A 19,199-nucleotide genomic window follows, 5' to 3' on the forward strand; every position below is an offset into this window, starting at 1 on the left:
TTGGGCCCCACCTTGTGAGCAACGTTGACATGCAGTATTCACCTTATGTAGAAGAGGCTTCAGAAACTAGTAAGACAGTAACTAGGGACAGTAACAGTAACTAGACAGTAAGTGTAAACACAATAAGATGTTCTGATTGTGTTTACACTTCCTGTGACTCTTAAACCTAGTCTGACTCACCTAGGTTTGACCAGGTGAGACAGATTAGTTTGAGCAGGTACAACAGCTGGCGGTTTGAACAGGAAGTCGTGACACAATGGGTCAAGTGGGCGGGGCTACATAAGGTGAATATAAGGGAGGGAATCTGTGACCGCAACCTTACTCACTGAGTAACACTGAACAGCAACGATGAAGTGGCTCGTCATCCTCACTGCTCTCGTGGCTCTGTCTGAATGCCTTCACAAGTAAGTATGACTTGCTTTAAAAAACAACCGCTACCTTAATTTGTTAAACATTATTTTACACTTGACTTGATTGAATTGTTGTAATTGTTCGATCTATCTTGAGGTAAAACCACAGGCCATCTTGCTTTAATCTAGCAAGCCTTTTCAGACGTGCATAAGCCTACAAGTAGGAGAAGAGAGTTAACTTCCTGGTTTCCTCCGTTTGGACTTGACGGACAGTCTTGCATTTTGCTGATATTTGATCATTTGTGGATGCAGGATTCCTCTGATCAAGGGAAAGACTGCTAGGCAACACCTGCAGGAGAAAGGACTGTGGGATGAGTACAGGAAACAGTACCCGTACAACCCAATGGCCAAGTTCTACCAGAGCGACACTGAGTCTATGACCAACGATGCTGACGTAAGTGCAGACCAGAGAGATGACTTAGATTTTGTAGATTTAGATCTTCTGATTGAATTGTAAGTCTAATAATGCAAAAGAAGCTGGCAGATGATAATACTGAGTAAAGTGAAATATATAATTAACGTTGTCGCTGGACAAGGATTCAATTGTAAAACAGTTTTTCATGTGTGTTAAAGTACACCTCTGTTACATACTGTACAGTTGAGCTTCTATGGGGTGATCTCCATTGGCACCCCTCCCCAGTCCTTCAGCGTTATCTTTGACACTGGATCCTCCAACCTCTGGGTTCCTTCAACCTACTGCACCAGCAGCCAGGCCTGCCGTGAGTAGCCTACCACATGTAGACTAGCATTGCATCCCACATTCACTTCAGTTATCCACAAATAAGTCCAAGTTGCTTGACATTGTATCAAATGTACAGTTGAAAAATACACAATTTATTCGCAGAGAACCACCAGAAATTCGACCCATCAAAGTCCTCCACCTTCAAAAAGGGCAGCCAGAAACTGTCCATCCAGTATGGCACCGGCAGTATGACTGGATATCTGGGCACTGACACTGTTGTGGTAACAAAACACCCAGAACAAAATGCATACTTCTCTTTAGACTTATTTTTCAAACAGGCGTGTCGCTATGATATGTTCTGTTGAATTGTGAGTGACAGCTGCCTTGTGTGTCCAGGTGGGTGGCATCACTGTGGCCAACCAGGTGTTTGGACTCACCCAGACAGAGGCTCCCTTCATGGCTCACATGAAGGCTGATGGTATCCTGGGATTGGCCTTCCAGTCCCTTGCCGCCGACAATGTCGTGCCTGTCTTTGACAATATGGTCAAGCAGAATCTGGTGTCTCAGCAGCTCTTCTCCGTCTACCTGAGCAGGTAGTACTGCACATACTGTTAGTATGGAGTGTTTGTTTGGCGTGTGCCATTTTCTGTGATAGTAAAGTATATAATATGACATCTATCATTTCTGCTCCGACAGCAACGACCTGCAGGGCAGTGAGGTGGTCTTCGGTGGTTATGATGAAAGCCACTTCACTGGACAGCTCACCTGGATCCCCCTGACCTCAGAAACCTACTGGCAGATCAAAATGGACAGGTGAGAAGGAAAAACCACTCCTTGGAATAAAGTTGAGTAACTGAACAAACACAAGTCGTAAGAGGCCTCCTGGCCTGATCTGCGTTCTGCTATTCTATTCTTTCTTACAGTGTTACCATCAATGGACAGGCTGTGGCTTGTGCTGGTGGCTGCCAGGCTATTATTGACACTGGCACCTCCCTCATTGCTGGCCCAACCAGTGACATCCAGAACATGAACTCCTGGGTTGGAGCCACTACAAACCAATACGGAGAGGTGAGACACACCTATGGTCACACCATGCTTTGACTTTACCTTCAAAATGTTTCAATCCACAGTGGATACAATGTATGACACTGTATTAAAACACTGACACTTATAAAAAAAATTAAAAATAAAATCTCCTGTCTGCCAAAATAACTAAACTGTCGCCCCCTCATAAGCCATCATGTTGTGTAAAGAGTTGTTGTTCATAACTCCATCGGTAGCAGAAAACACCAATGAATACTAGGGCTGCCTCACAAATGTCTACTCTGTGATATTCTGCACACAGGGAACATTCGACTGCCAGAACATCCAGAGCATGCCTGAGGTCACTTTCACTCTCAACAGAAAGGCCTTCACCATCCCTGCCTCTGCATATGTTCTTCAGGTCAGAACCTCCCTTCCCTTCCCCCCCGCACCCCAAACAACCTTCTTCCTCTTCTATGCGCATGTGTGTACACGCACACACATGACCTCCGTTGTATTCATATTTAGTTGGAGAATTCTGGGCCATCCAGCATTTGAGGTCATGGATACATTCATTGATGGCATTAATTTGATGAAAAAACCATTGAGGTTAAACGAAAGGGACAGTTGGGTGTCATCTGCATATGAGTGGAACATCCATTCATGCAGATGACACACCAAACTGGAAGCTGGAAGCTGCTATGAATTGCATCATTGACGGTAAGTTAACAAGTCATCAACATTTTGGAAGTGAAATCCATTTTCTCCTGTCTCTCTATAGAGTGACTATGGCTGCAGCACTGGCTTTAGCGGGAGTGGTCAGAGCCTCTGGATCCTGGGAGATGTCTTCATCAGGCAGTACTACGCCATCTTTGACTCCCAGGCTCAATACATTGGTCTGGCCAAGTCTAATCAAGCAACACACATGATGGATGATCTATAGATCAGTCATTTTCTATATGATTGATTGATTGATTGATTGATTAATAATACTAATAATTCATTTATTTTATATAGCGCTTTTCAGAACCCAAAGACACTTAACAGTAAAACAAAAGACAAGCAACAGAAACAGGCAACAGATACAGGCAACAGGTACAAATAACAGTGGCGGTTCAGGGCAAGGTTGTATGGAGAAGCAGAGGAGAGGAAGAGAACAGGAGGGAGGGGCAGGGGGGGAGGGGGAAGGAGGGGGAGGCGGAGGGTGGTGGTTAGGAGGAGGTGGTCAGGGGTAGGGGAGGTTGTAAGCTTGGGAGAACAGGTAGGTTTAAAGCCGGGTTTTGAAAGTGGGGAGTGAGGGAGAGTCTCGGACGGTCTGGGGGAGGGAGTTCCAAAGTCGGGGTGTGGCACTGGAGAAAGCATGGTCACCAAAGGTTTTGAGTCTGGATGGGGGGATGATGAGGGTGGCAGTAGAAGAGGATCGGAGTGTACGGGAGGGGCGATGGGGGATGAGGAGGTCAGTCAGGTAGGGGGGGGCTAGGCTGTGGAGGGCTTTGAAGGTGAGGAGGAGTAGTTTGAAGTTTGATTGATGTATTTATTTAAGTGTAATGCACTACACAGGCCCAACCCTTATGGGTAGCTGCTTTTTAAATAAATAGATTATAATTAAAACAATTATGCGTGCGCTATTGTGTGAGTCTATTTTTTGTTGGTGAAATAGCATTACAAAAACGGGTGACATAAAACATTAAATGGCCTGCATTTATATATTATTATTTATTATTATTATTATTATTATTATTATTATTATTATTATTATTATTATTATTATTATTATTATATTATATATTATTATTATTATATATTATACATTAATAACAAGATGATGATGATAAGAGTTTGTGATGATGAGATAGGATTGCAGGAGCAGAGATGACAGGTTGGCATGTGAAGCAAGTGAGTGTGGCATCTGTGGTGGAGAGAAAGAAGATAAATAGTGTTTAATGTTATAGTGATAAATATATATCATCACATAAATATGTGTGGTGGCCTGCAGAAACCCTTCACGTGTCGCTGCTGCACATTGTTGGCAATGAGCAAAAGGTTTTGAGTGTTTTGGTTGCTTTAATCTCCATAGTACATCGTGAATCGGTGAATAATTATTTTCATGAAACAAAAGGGAAAGTATTTATTTTTATGGTTTTGATGGAATGCTACTGTAGAAAATACAATGTTATGACATGTTTAAAGCCCTTTTTTCCTCACGTTTTAGTTTTAGACACATAACAGATTTAAATGCACACAACTTTTGATCTGAGAGAGCTATCTCAGTCATTCAAAAGGTTATATATAGGGGAGTTTCTAATCTATGGAAATGTCAAAAAATTAAAATGTCAAATTCACACCATGTGAAGGCTTTTTGTAGACCACCACACATATATGAAGTAATAGCCATGTCATCATTATAATAATAAGATAATATGATGATAATAATAATAATACTGATGTAGCCAATTTTGATGTGTGCTGTGTGTGTGTGTGTGTGTGTGTGTGTGTGTGTGTGTGTGTGTGTGTGTGTGTGTGTGTGTGTGTGTGTGTGTATATTGGTGTCAACATTGCTGTAGTTGCTTCACCTGCACACTAGAGGACATAGGCAGGTAGGTAATCACCCTCACAGTACTTTACATAGGTGTCTCGCAGGTGCACAGCTGCAGGGAGTCAGCAACTGGGAAGCCACAAAGTTTTTCAACCGATGTGTGGTCGGCTGTGGTTTAGGCCTTGTCGTGCAATAGTTTGTTTGTTTGTTTGTTTGTTTGTTTGTTTGTTTGTTTGTTTGTTTGTTTAATATGTAAATGTTACAAGCTAATTTTTTTATATGATTATTCAGTGCACCCAGCTTTTTGTAGGTGTATTTTTAAACATTTGCAATAATGAAATGTTAAACACACATTCCATGGCGGCCGACCTCCCTTTTTGCATCACCATGAGTTGGAAATGTCTTAAATTCCCTCAAGTGTCTTTTTTTTTGTTAGACTGCCAAATCCAACCAAGTGAGCGATCAAATAGAAATGAATGCCTTTGCAGACAATGCAAAGTCAGAGTACATTAACTTCCGAATAAGGGTCAAAGGTCTGGCCTGCGGGTCCAGACCTTTGAATCTGTCCACTCCACTAAAGGTGAGTTTTTGTCAGCTTCTGGTTTGGCATCATGATATGAAAATGCTATTTCTTCGGTTGAACAAATTAATAACCATGCAGCAGGGGGACTAACAGCCAATCAGCATCAATAAACAGCCCAAGGGGCGGGGCTAGCCATTGTCAAGCTGTTGTCAAGTGCACAAAGGAGTAGCCTAATAACAGTGCTCAGCAACCAGGCAGACACTGCTATCAAGGCTGTTTTAAATCAATTAAAAGTACCAATTACTTTTAAATCCGAACGGCACTCTGCTTTGAAGGAATTTATTCAGAGGGGAGATGTTTTTGTTGTTGTTGTTGTTGTTTTGTTTATTTGTTTTTTGTTCGTTTGTTTTTGCTTTTGTTTTTTTTGCATTCTCCCGACTGGATTAATTAACGTTGGATTCAGGCATCTCTACTGATTGGTTAGGGAAAATGGAATTCCCTTGGGGGATTCCCCTCATAGAATTACAGTAGCTCAAACAGAGCTCAATCTCAGACTAGAAGATCAGTCTGATATCAAGCTATCGAAGGTCAAGTTTGAGCTCAAGATTTTTATGTAGATAAATAACTTAATTAAAAAAAATCCACATTTTCAATATTCTGCCTACAATTAATTTGGCTGGACAACAAAAATTGTTGAAAGTCATTGTTCTCAGTTATACACTCTGGCGAGTTAAAGATTTCTTGCCTTTTGTAGCGCCCAATTAATAAATCATTCTCCGAACCCGAATTTGCAAGATTGCAAATAAGAATGTGCAAGTCACTTTGTCAAATTCTTCAAGTGATAGAATCAATGTGTTTTAGATCTTTGGTGATTTGAAATCTGCATTAGGTTGAATAGTTTGTGAGTGTTGATAGTTGACCGCCTTCTTCCTTTAATAAAACCTGTCTGATCGGGCTGTATGAGAAATGGGATAACTCCTTCAATTCTCGATGCACTTATACTTTTTATGTCTGTATTGATAAGGGATAGTGGACGATAGTTAGCTGCATGAGTGGGATTTTGTTAGTTTTTTAAGAATAAGGTGATCACTGCTCTATTCATAGCTGGAGGTATTTTGGAGGTGATTGTGAGTTCTGCTATCATTCAGTGGGGAAATTATTAAATGTTTGTAGAACTCAGCATGGAAGTCAGGTCCAAGTGTTTTGTTTTGTGGAAAGTATGGATATCAACATTAAACAAAACGGAACATCAAATCTCCTGATCTGAATGTCAACATATTAAAAGTGTACCATAAAATCTTATCTTGCTCCAACTTTGTATAATGGTTTACTTAATTTTAAAGTCAGATAATAAAGGTCAGTCCTCTGCCACTTTACGTCATGATTAGGGGTGTCACGATACACTCAGTTCACGATACGATACGTATCACGATACTGGGTTCACGATAACGATACGATACGATTTTAACAATATTTTTTTAAACTTGAATAATGACAATATATGACTGGAAAAGTAGTATTTTATTTGAAATGCACAAATACAAAACATGCTGTTGTGGGAAATTGTTATTACAATAACAACTAGAAAAAACATGAGATTGGAGATAAGGCTTATCTTGAAATAGAATGAGTTACACCGTCACTTAGATTTACTTTGAACTAAAAGGTTTCTCAGCAGTATAAATTCTCATTATGCATCTTCAGTTTTTCTTCAAACTCAAACAACAAGACTTTTCTTAGTCTATTTTTTATGCATCTTCAGTTTTTCCTGTCAAGTAAACAGTTTTGCCAGAAACTCAATTGAATGGTTTCTCTCCTGTATAACTTCTCATGTGTCTCTTCAGAGACTTGTTCAACTGAACTACTTTCCACACATTGAACTTCAACAAACAAAGACGTTTCTTTGTCTACTTTTGAAAAAAAAAAAAAAAAAAAATTTTTTTTTTTTTTTTTTTTTTACGATATGAGATTTCATCTTAACGATACATATCGTGACGTTTTACTATCGCGAAATTTCGTGGGACGATATATTGTGACACCCCTAGTCATGATTCATATTGATAAACCAATTCGTTCTTGAGCTATGGAAAACACAATTTTTATGGTACTGTATTTCCATTTTACTTTGAATGAAGGTTTCTCGGCATAGAGGAATGTAGTAGGCAAAACATGCAAAGCTTTCAATTAAGAGGAAATCACAAAAAGTGTGGACCCAAAGCAGCTCAAAAGGCAATTAGTATACAAAGTGAAAAAAGAGGAGCTACTTGGAGTTTTTAGGCAATATTTAATAAGAAGTAATATATCTGTGTACAAGCAGTTACAAAACAGAATATATCTTCAATGCCCGTAGTAGATTGAAGATATATTCTGTTTTGTAACTGCTTGTACACAGATATATTACTTCTTATTAAATATTGCCTAAAAACTCCAAGTAGCTCCCCTTTTTAAGCTTTCAATTAATGCATTGTCACAGCATTAAGCAACTTTTACAAATGTCATTCCGGTTTCTGTCAGCAGCATTCCAGTGAAAAAGTCCCCCCTGAGAGTTTTAAATTACCTTATGCTTGCTGATGAGAGTGAAGTTGCCATGCTGCATTAGAGACCACTGATCATCATGATTGATAGACTTAAGGACTGAGTTGGTATATCTACCTGTGCCCTTGACTGTTTCTTCTCTTGTCTGAGATCATGTATATTTCTGTGCTCCACGGATATGTTCTGGGGTACCCCAGGGGTCAATTCTTGGGCCTATTTTGTTTTATCCTTTTGTACACTTGACTTTGTACCCTTGGGGCACATTATCTGCACCTTTGGTTGTATTTTTTTATCATTGTTATGCAGATGACACAAAACTCTATACTTGGGTTAAAACCAACAAACTTTCCAAAGTTGCTACCTTGCATGACAGCCAACACAGCTGATTGTTATAGATGTCGTATCAAAACTCACTCTTGGTCTTGGTCCTACAAGTTGTTCCTACAGAAGAATTTGGCATACAGTAGCATATTCATAGGAAAAAATCACTATCACTATCTAATCACTATCATTGTTTAATGGGATATTTGCTTATAGATAAGAGGCAATTTTATCACCATATCACATATTTCTTATCTCCAATTTCTTAGAATATTGAGTTAGGCAGAAGGACATTTTGGGCGCCACCTTGTGAGCAACCTTGACATGCTGAATATAAGGGAGGGAGTCTGTGACTGGAACCTCACTCACTGAGTAACACTGAACAGCGATGATGAAGTGGCTTGTCATCCTCACTGCCCTCGTGGCTCTGTCTGAATGCCTTCACAGGTACGTATGACTTGCTTTAAAAAACAACTGCTACCTTAATTTGTTTAACATTATTTTACACTTGACTTGATTGAATTGTTGTAAGAAAATTGTTCCATCTATCCTGAAGTAAAACCACAGGCCATCTTGCTTTAATCTACTCTATCAAGCGTTTTCAAACGTACATAAGCCTGCAAGTACTGTAGGAGACGAGAGTCCTGGTCTCCTGTTTGGAATTGAACGACAGCCTTGCATTTTGCTCACCCTTTGTCCTCTTTGCTGTATTCAGGATTCCTCTGATCAAGGGAAAGACTGCTAGGCAAGACCTGCAGGAGAAAGGACTGTGGGAGGAGTACAGGAAGCAGTACCCATACAACCCAATGGCCAAGTTCTACCAGTCTGGCACTGAGTCCATGACCAACGATGCTGACGTAAGTCCAGACCAGAGAGATGACTTACATTTTGTAGATTTTGATCTTCTGATTGAATCGTAAGTCTAAGAATGCAAACGCAGCTGGTACATGATAATATTGAGTAAAGTTAAATGAACATCCACCTCTTTCACTGTTGCTGGACAAGAATTCAACTGCAAACAGCTCTTTATCTCTTTTTTTGTTAAAGTACACCTCTATTACATTATGTTCTAGTTGTCCTACTATGGGGTGATCTCCATTGGCACCCCTCCCCAGTCCTTCACCGTTATCTTTGACACTGGATCCTCCAACCTCTGGGTTCCTTCAATCTACTGCAGCAGCCAGGCCTGCCGTGAGTAGCCTACCACTGTAGACTAGCTATGCAGCTCACATTCACTTCAGTTACTCCACAAATAAGTCCAAGTTGCTTGACATTGTCTCAAATGCTCAATTGGAAAATACATCGTTCCTTTGCAGAGAACCACCAGAAATTCAACCCAACGCAGTCCTCCACCTTCAGATGGGGCAGCCAGCCACTGTCCATCCAGTACGGCACCGGCAGTATGACTGGACATCTGGCCGTTGACAATGTTGAGGTAACCAAAACACCCAGAACAAAATGCATACTTCTCTTTGGACCTATTTTTCAAACAGGCATGTCGCTATGATATGGTCTGTTGAATTGTGAGTGACAGCTGCCTTGTGTGTCCAGGTGGGTGGCATCACTGTGGCCAACCAGGTGTTTGGAATCAGCCGGACAGAGGCTCCCTTCATGGCTAACATGAAGGCTGATGGTATCCTGGGATTGGCCTTCCAGTCCCTTGCCGCCGACCAGGTCACGCCCGTCTTTATCAATATGGTCCAGCAGAATCTGGTGTCTCAGCAGCTCTTCTCTGTCTACCTGAGCGGGTACTGAAATACAGTAGTATATGGAGTGTTTGGCGTGGGCTATCTTCTGTGATAGTAAAGTATATATGACATCTATCATTTCTGCTCCCTCAGCAACGAGCAGCAGGGCAGTGAGGTGGTCTTCGGTGGTTTTGATGAAAGCCACTACACTGGACAGATCACCTGGATCCCCCTGACCTCAGCCACCTACTATCAGGTCAAAATGGACAGGTGAGAAGAAAAAAGCGACTCTTGGCATAAAATTGGGTAACTGAGCAAACGTAAGTCGTAAGAGGCCTCCTGGTCTGATCTGCCTTCTGCTATTCTTTCTTACAGTGTTACCATCAATGGACAGACTGTGGCTTGTGCTGGTGGCTGCCAGGCCATCATTGACACTGGCACCTCCCTCATTGCTGGCCCAAGCAGTGACATCCAGAACATGAACTCCCACGTTGGAGCTGCAAACCAATACGGAGAGGTGAGTCAGACCATACATTTGACTTTAGTTTAAACTTTATACACATTTTCAAGCCACAGTGGTTAGAATGTATGACACTGTATTAAAAATTAATCATCTCCTGCCTGTCAAAATAATTAAACTGTCACTCCTCATAGGCCATTATGTTGTGTAAAAGTTGCTGTTCATTATTCCATCAGTAGGACTACAAACCACCACTAGAGGTGCCTCACAAATGTACTCTGTGATCTTCTGCACACAGGGCACAGTCAACTGCCAGAACATCCAGAGCATGCCTGAGATCACCTTCACTCTCAACGGAAACGCCTTCACCCTCCCTGCCTCTGCATATGTCTCTCAGGTCAGAACCACCGATAACAAAAACGCTATGTGGACACACAGCATAAGTTAACAAGTCATGAACATTTTGGAGGTTAAATCAATTTTCTCCTGTCTCTCTGTAGAACTACTACGGCTGCACCACTGGCTTTAGCGGGAGTGGTCAGAGCCTCTGGATCTTGGGAGATGTCTTCATCAGGCAGTACTACGCCATCTTTGACACCCAGAATCAATCCATTGGTCTGGCCAAGTCTGTGTAATCAAGCAAGATGATGGATCATCTAGTGATCAGTAATCTTCTATAGGGGCTGAATGATTAAAGAGTGGATGTAAAGTATTGGTGAAAATGTGACACTACTCAGTGTTGTAGCTGCTTTTGCAATAAATTATAAGCAATGAAAACTATTCTCTTTGTGTTCTTGTGTGAATCCCCTTTTTATTGGTGAAATAGCATAGAGAGGCAAAGTGGAACGTCACTTCCTGCTTTAGCACTGTACCAGAGATTTTCATCCGCAATTTATTTTCCCATAGACATTTCGTAAAATGCTTATAAAATAGTTGTACTTCGTCGAACCAAATGGTTCAGCTACCGCTATAATCGGGAGAGACCATAGAACATTTGACAAACTAAAAAAAACAACAACGAAAAAATATTTTCTTTAAACCCACATTTATTTTACGTTTTGGTGTGTGCGATCTATGTTATGCGATCTCTCCTGTTTCTAAATATATCTGTACCGTTTGAATTGAACCCTATGGTTTGAACCAGTAAAACTATTTTTATACGCATTTTACGAAATGTGGATGGAAAAATAAATGGCGGATGAAAATCTCTGGTACAGTGCTGAAGCAGGAAGTAGGCGGTCACTTTGCCTCTCTATTACAAAAAGGTTGCTACTTGGTGTCAGACAGCTGTGTAAGGATGGAGTTCACACACTGGAGACTGAGAGGACAACCAGAAGACAACAGAAGAGAGGAGAAATGCAGCCATGGTCACCAACACCACCACCACATATACATGCCCCACCAGCTCGTGGGGCATTCCTTTAAAACTGGGCAATGGGAATGTGACGGTTCAAAGGTCATGAGCTCGAACGGTGATGCCACCAGTGCTCGTATTTTTCTTTTCAGCAGCCCCGACCTCAAAAATCCGCGCCACAACAGTAGTTAAAATCGTAGTAAATACTGTTTTTTAGCACTTCTGTCCTGTTTGTGTCTCATTAAATCAACTGTACACACAGCACTGTCTAACTGCTATCTGTGTGGACATGTTGCTGCAGTGTTTGTATGCGCAAAATGCCGCGAAAAAAGGGCGTAGGTTTGACTTTGACATTGGTACGAACACATATTGGGGAGATCGATATTTCTAGTTAACAATAATTAGTCTACATACTGTATTTGATGATGAGAATGATAAATTGCATCTTGGCACATGAAAACAGCACAAAACTACAAAGTAAGTAGAAGAGTGTAGAAGAGAGAAGTGTAGCCTATACTGAATAAGTGAAGGCATTTCATACCACTATTAACAATAATTAGATTTTGTGTTTGAATATCTGAGTAATTCATTATATTGATATCCAGAATAGCGTTCACATACTGTGGTTAGATGCGCTGTGATCAGCCGCGAGCTCGCGCAGCGGTGCTACCAAATAAAGAACCCCCAAATGCTCGGTTACATAAGCAATTAAAGGAATTGTGTGAGTCCCTTTTTTATCAGTGAAATAGCATTACAAAAAAGGATGATATGAAAGATAAACAACAAGATAGACATAAGGACAGACATACAGATAATAACATAAGCAGTCACAACTGTCACGGTCACCCTTGCTCTTCGATTTGTCTAGCTTATGATTTGTCTTATTAATTGCTATTAAAAGCATTTCAGCATTGAAGCATTTTCTGAAAATTGCGTTTTTACAAAAACGCATTTTATGCTTCAAAAGTCACAAGTGGTCCTTATTTGTGAAGATTATCTTGCTGAACACTAATTTCCACTCCCATAAGCTTGTGTTAACCACATACCTTATTTCATGCATTTAACCCAAATCCCTACTAAAATCCCATTGCCTTTTCCCCTTACGAACCAACATGGTGGCGATTTGCGACTTTGTATTGTCCGCCTGTTATATAAACCTACAGTGGCAATGAAGATACCCGCACACTTTACTTTACTTTACTTTATTGATATTTAGCAGACGCCTTTATCCAAAGCGACATACAACCAGGTTATAACACAGTACAGCAATAAGAAAAATAAATAAAAGTTTTAAGCGAACAAATATATAAACAGGCTGAGATCAATGCAAAAGTACAGCATGTCTTTTAATTTAAGACATTTTCTGTATCAATTGCCGTCTTCCATATAGGCTAAAATGTTAGGTGATGAACTTTGTATGGGAAAAAGCAGAATGTGTATTGTGTGTGTGTGTGTGTGTGTGTGTGTGTGTGTGTGTGTGTGTGTGTGTGTGTGTGTGTGTATACGTGCATGATATTTATGTGTGTATGATTCTCATCATTATGTTCTAAGCTCTAAACTTTCAACATGTGAATAGACAGCTAACCAACACACAATGTTTATTACACATTTATGACTATAAAAACTTGACAGTGTTGAGCTGCATCTCAAATTAACCACACTAGAAATAACAAGAAAAAAGATTTAGGAAATCCTACATTATTGTGCAATGCATGAAATGCACCTGAGTAGCATTTATTTGTTGATAAAAAAAACTATGAATATAAAAACATTTAGTTATTATCTTAATTTTCCGGGAGTAATGCACAAGGGTGGTCATTGCTCTATTCATAGCTAGAGGTATTTAGGAGGTGATTGTGAGTTATTGTGCCATCATTCTTATGAACAATCTGGAAGTGGTTGTCCAGAAATGTTTGTAGAGCTCAGCAGGGAAGCCATCTGGAAAGTGTGGATAATATCAACATTAAACAAAACTCTGAACATCAAATCTCCTGATCTGAATGTCAACATATTAAAAGCGTGCCATAAAATCTTATCTTGCACCAACTTTGGATATGATTTACTTAATTTTAAAGTCAGATAATAACGGTCAGTTCCCTGCCACCTTACGTAATTGTACAGTCAGTATTGCAAACCCGAATCGTTCTTGAATTAAGGAAACCAAATTTGACCATTTGTGTGCCATTTCCTACTTATTTTGAATGAAGGTCTCTCATAGAGGACTGTAGTCGGCAGAACACCCAACTCTTTCAATGAAAGTACAGCATTAAGCATCTTTTACCACTTTCAGTCTGGTTGCTGTCAGAAGCACTCTAGTGAAACAGTCCCCCTGAGAGTTTTAAATGACCTTCTTGAAGAGAGTGAAGTTGCAATCTTATGGCTGCGTGATGACAAAGTGTTTGTCAGCGCCTTTTCTGGAATGGAAAATGTGCTGCCTGTGTTTGTTTGTTTGTGAGGAGAAGTGGATGATTACATATCCTGCTAGCTAACTTACATTTTGGGCAGCCACCTTGGGAGCAACCTTGACATGGTGTATATAAGGGACGGAGTCTGTGACTGCAACCTCACTCACTGAGTACAACAGCAGTGACCAACCATGATGAAGTGGCTTGTCGTCCTCACCGCCCTCGTGGCTCTGTCTGAATGTCTTCACAGGTAAGTACGACTTGCTTGAAAAGCAACCTCTACCTTGATTTGTTAAACAATATTTTACACTTGACTTGATTGAATTGTTGTAAGGAAATCATTCTATCTATCCTGATGGAAAACCTTAATGTATCAAGCCTATTATTCAAACTTGCACAAGCCTGCAAGTAGGAGATGAGAGTTAGCTGCCTGGTCTCCTCAGCTCAGACTTGACGGACAGCCTTGCATTTTCCTGATCCTTGGTCATTTGTGGATGCAGGATTCCTCTGAACAAGGGAAAGACTGCTAGGCAACAGCTGCACGAGAAAGGACTGTGGGATGAGTACAGGAAGCTGTACCCATACAACCCAATGGCCAAGTTCTACCAGACTGGCCCTGAGTCTATGACCAACGATGCTGACGTAAGTCCAGACCAGAGAGATGACTTATATTTTTTATTTTGATCATCTCATTGAATTATAAGTCTAATAATACACAAGCAGCTGGTAGATGATAATATTGACTCAAGTGAAATGTACATCGATCTCTTTCACTGCTGCTGGACAAGGATTAAACTCAAACACAAAATCCACATCCACATACAAACTTATTAGTTTGAACATACTTGTACTTTACTCATGTGCATGGGCGTAGGTTTTGTTTGAACATTGGGGGGGGACAGATTAAGCAGAGGTCTGGTAGTCCTCCCCTGGAAATTTTGAGCGTCAAATACTGGCGATTTTTTTTTACATGGTCATGTGTGTTAATGTGCACCTTTATTATATGTTCTAGATGGCCTACTATGGGGTGATCTCCATTGGCACCCCTCCCCAGTCCTTCAAGGTTATCTTTGACACTGGATCCTCCAACCTCTGGGTTCCTTCAACCTATTGCACCAGCAGCCAGGCCTGCCGTGAGTAGCCTACCACTGTAGACTAGGATTGCAGCCCACATTCCCTTCAGTTATCCACAAATAAGTCCAAGGTGCCTGACATTGTCTCAAATGCACAGTTGGAAAAATACACAATTCCTTTGCAGAGAACCACCAGAAATTTGACCCATCAAAGTCCTCCACCTTCGTCTGGGGCGGCCAGGCTCTGGACGTTTCATATGGCACCGGCTGGATGACTGGATATCTGGGCACTGACACTGTTGTGGTAATAAAACACCCAGAACAAAATAAATACTTCTTTTTAGACCTATTTTTCCATTTTTGTTTTGTCTGTAATTGTGAGTGACAGCTGCCTTGTGTGTGTCCAGGTGGGTGGCATCTCTGTGGCCAACCAGGTGTTTGGACTCACCCAGACAGAAGCTCCCTTCGAGGAATACCAGGTGGCTGACGGTATCCTGGGATTGGCCTACCAGTCCCTTGCCGCTGACAATGTCGTGCCTGTCTTTCAAAATATGATGAACCAGAAACTGGTATCCGACCCGGCGCTCTTCTCTGTCTACCTGAGCGGGTACGGAAATAGTATGGAGTGTTTGTTTGTCGTGTGCTATTTTCTGTGATAGTAAAGTATACTAGAAAAATCTTGCGCGCTACGCGTGATTTTGGTCAATAATGATCTCACTGATGATGTCACAATGCCTATGACATCATCAGTGATGACATAAGATGATTTTTTTGCCGATAATGACGTCACTGATGACATCACTGATGATGTCATAGACATTGTGACATCATCAGTGGGACAAAAATTGAAACAAACAGACAAACAGACAAACAGAGCCCACTTGCTCCCTTTTATTTATTTATATACATATACCGTACATACATACATACACACGTATGACATTCTATCATTTCTTCTCCTTCAGCAACGATCAGCAGGGCAGTGAGATTCTCTTCGGTGGTTATGATTACAACCACTTCACTGGACAGCTCGTCTGGATCCCCCTGACCTCAGCCACCTACTATCAGGTCAAAATGGACAGGTGAGAAGGAAAAAGTGATTCTTGGCATAAAGTTGAGTAACTGGGGCGGCTGTGGCTCAGGAGGTAGAGCGTGTCGTCCACTAATCGAAAGGTTGGTGGTTCGATCCCCGGCTCCTCCTGTCCGCATGTCGAAGTGTCCTTGGGCAAGACACTGAACCCCAGATTGCTCCCGATGGCTGTGTCAGCACCCTGCGTGGCAGCTGGCCGCCTTCGGTGGGTGAATGGGTGAATGTAGGCACATTGTAAAGCGCTTTGGATAAAAGCGCTATATAAATGCAGTCCATTTACCATTTACCATTTAACTGAACAAACGTAAGTCATAAGAGGCCTCCTGGCCTGATCTGCCTTCTGCTATTCTTTCTTACAGTGTTACCATCAATGGACAAACTGTGGCTTGCAATGGTGGATGCCAGGCCATCATTGACACTGGTACCTCCCTCATTGTTGGCCCAACCAGTGACATCCAGAACATGAACCGTTATGTTAGAGCCACTGCAAACCAATACGGAGAGGTGAGTCACACCATGCATTTGACTTTACCTTAAACTTTAAAATTTCTTCAATCCACAGCGGACACAATGTATGACACTGTATTAAAACATTGACAGTAGGACTATGTTACATAAATACATACTTCAGCATGCGCTGGGACACGTCATCAGTCATGTTGACTGGGGTCGTAAGGTGTTTCGGGTCTGTTGAACATCATACACCCTCGCCCAGTAGACCCAGCCGAGGCCGATTAAGACCCCGACCCGCATCCCAGAAGCAGCCGCACATGGATCAGCCTTCCTACGCTGTCTGCAACGTTGCCCGCGGAAGGGCCGATCACGCCCAATCCGCTGCAATAGAGCTAGTGCTACATCGCAGCATTGCGAGACCCTTCGGTGCATGGAGGCTCTAAGGCGCTATGGGTTGTCTCCCAGCCGCTCACCTCCTTCGTCTCACCAGGCCCTCCCAGGGCAAAGGCATCCAGAGGCAGAGAGGATGCCTCAAGAAGGCCTGTGCGCTGCACGTCATTCGGCTGCGCCGAGCACCTCGCTCTAGCCTGAAGGACCCCAGGCCGCGCCGATATTTACACAGATTTTCGGGAGGCTAATCCGTAGCATTTGTCGATTTCTCCCTCACGAGAGAGCCAGGCTGGGGTGCTAAACCCATCCCGTACTGGATGCCGTCTCTCCGACCGTCAACTGTCTCTCCAGCTTGTCACCAATCTATACCTGGTTGTCACCTAGTCTATTCCTAAGTGTCACTGGTCAGGGAACCCAGGACTCTATTTTACATAGAGGACTACAAAACGCCAATGAATTCAACTACTGTAGGGCTGCATCACAAATGTCTACTCTGTGATATTCTGCACACAGGCCACAGTCAACTGCCAGAACATCCAGAGCATGCCTGAGATCACCTTCACTCTCAATGGAAACGCCTTCACCATCCCTGCATCTGCATATGTCTCTGAGGTCAGAATCATACATGCAAACAGTGCTGAATCAATGGCATCATTGACTGTAAGTTAACAAAGCCATGAACATTTGGAAGTTCAATCCATTTTCTCCTGTCTCTCTACAGGTCTATGGTCAGTGCAGCACTGGCTTTAGCGGGAGTGGTCAGACCCTCTGGATCCTGGGAGATGTCTTCATCAGGCAGTACTACTCCGTCTTTGACTACCAGGCTAAATATGTTGGTCTCGCCAAGTCTGTGTAACCAAGCAAGACACCTGAAGCATCATCTAGATCAGTAATTTTCTATAGGGGCAGTATGATTAAAGAATGTCTGTAATGTATAAGATGTCAACATGTTTTAGATTATTTTGCAATAAATAGATTAGCAATTAAAACAATTCTGCTAGCGTAATATCTTCTTATGTTCTTTACGTTCTTCTGTGAGTCCGGTAACTACAACCAAATTGAAGTGTATTATATATTCATAGAGCAAAAACCATGATAGGAATATCTTTAGTTACGTCACCTCAGTTTTGTCCTGTTACACTGAAATGTCACAGTGACAGGAATAGGATTGCTCAGACTGTTCATCTCCGCTCTCTTTGGAGAAACAAGAGCCTTTACAGAGAATACACAAAGGATGGCCACTACCCTTTCTGTGTAAATGCAGAGTGCACCAAGAATAGAATATTGAGCGGGACTCAGAATAGTGGAGGGCCAGGTTCCCTCTGAGGTTGTGATCTAGAAGAAGCTGATAAGGACACACATGGCTATGCCACAAGATAACCTGACGATCATCTACCATTAAGGAACTACCTATTAACTATTCATGAACTAATGGTTCGTTCCTGACTCGTTCCTTAGTAACTACCCAATTTTTGTGTTACAGTATTGTAAAGTGTTACAAATAATGTTAAACAAATTAAGGTAGAGGTTGCTTTTGAAGCAAGTCATACTTACCTGTGAAGACATTCAGACAGAGCCACGAGGGCAGTGAGGACGACAAGACACTTCATCATCGCTGTTGTACTGAGTGAGTGAGGTTGCAGTCAAGACTCCGTCCCTTATATACAGCATGTCAAGGTTGCTCCCAAGGTGGCATCCAAATTGTCCTGCTGCCTAACCCAATATTGTGAGAAATGGAGATAAGTAATATGTGATATGCTGATAAACAGCCTCTTACAGTCTAAGAAAATATCTGATTAAACAATGATTCTCTATCAAGGACCACGCCACAACAATATATCGTTGAGGGTTTCATGAAAATTGAGATGTGTGTGTAGTGAGGTCAAGGTGTAGGTGCATGAGGATGTCATCTGTTGTCGTCTGGCTTGTCTGAGAGGATGTACTGAAGACCAGGCAGAGGGAGACTCAGTGTGGGGGTCCCATCTCAGGCGTATTCATCCCTGATTGTACAACATCAATGTACAAAAGGAGAACACAATATAGGCCCAAGAATTGACCCCTGAGGCACCCCACATGTCAGTGGAGCACAGAAAGAGACATGATCCGACAAGAGGAGAACCAGTCAAGGGCACAACCAGATGTACCATCTCACTCCTTATATTAATCCTGATCAGAATCAGAATCAGAATCAGAATCAGAATCAGAATCACTTTTATTGCCACAGTATGCAAGTTACATACGAGGAATTTGTCTTAG

The 19,199-nt window shown here is 41.7% G+C and overlaps 2 protein-coding genes across 2 annotated transcripts; both read left to right on the forward strand.

Annotated features, from left to right (window-relative positions):
• Positions 1-348: 348 nt before the first annotated feature.
• On the forward strand, positions 349-3,058 carry LOC310778811 (pepsin A-like; the record flags this gene model as incomplete). Its single annotated transcript, XM_083639256.1, has 9 exons — positions 349-404; positions 663-804; positions 1,009-1,129; positions 1,255-1,373; positions 1,489-1,685; positions 1,789-1,905; positions 2,016-2,160; positions 2,438-2,536; positions 2,897-3,058. The coding sequence occupies 9 exons, from the start codon at positions 349-351 to the stop codon at positions 3,056-3,058; spliced, it is 1,158 nt and encodes a 385-aa protein (XP_083495382.1).
• A 5,360-nt stretch (positions 3,059-8,418) lies between these two features.
• LOC310778812 (pepsin A-like) lies at positions 8,419-17,799 on the forward strand (the record flags this gene model as incomplete). Its single annotated transcript, XM_083639257.1, has 17 exons — positions 8,419-8,477; positions 8,746-8,887; positions 9,104-9,221; positions 9,347-9,465; positions 9,582-9,778; positions 9,872-9,988; positions 10,094-10,235; positions 10,477-10,575; positions 10,679-10,809; positions 14,438-14,579; positions 14,950-15,070; positions 15,196-15,314; positions 15,418-15,617; positions 15,976-16,092; positions 16,460-16,604; positions 17,457-17,555; positions 17,665-17,799. The coding sequence occupies 17 exons, from the start codon at positions 8,419-8,421 to the stop codon at positions 17,797-17,799; spliced, it is 2,202 nt and encodes a 733-aa protein (XP_083495383.1).
• Between the last annotated feature and the right edge of the window lie 1,400 nt (positions 17,800-19,199).

Source organism: Poromitra crassiceps (assembly GCF_964638095.1).
Source record: "Poromitra crassiceps genome assembly, chromosome: 6".
Lineage (NCBI taxonomy): Eukaryota > Metazoa > Chordata > Actinopteri > Beryciformes > Melamphaidae > Poromitra > Poromitra crassiceps.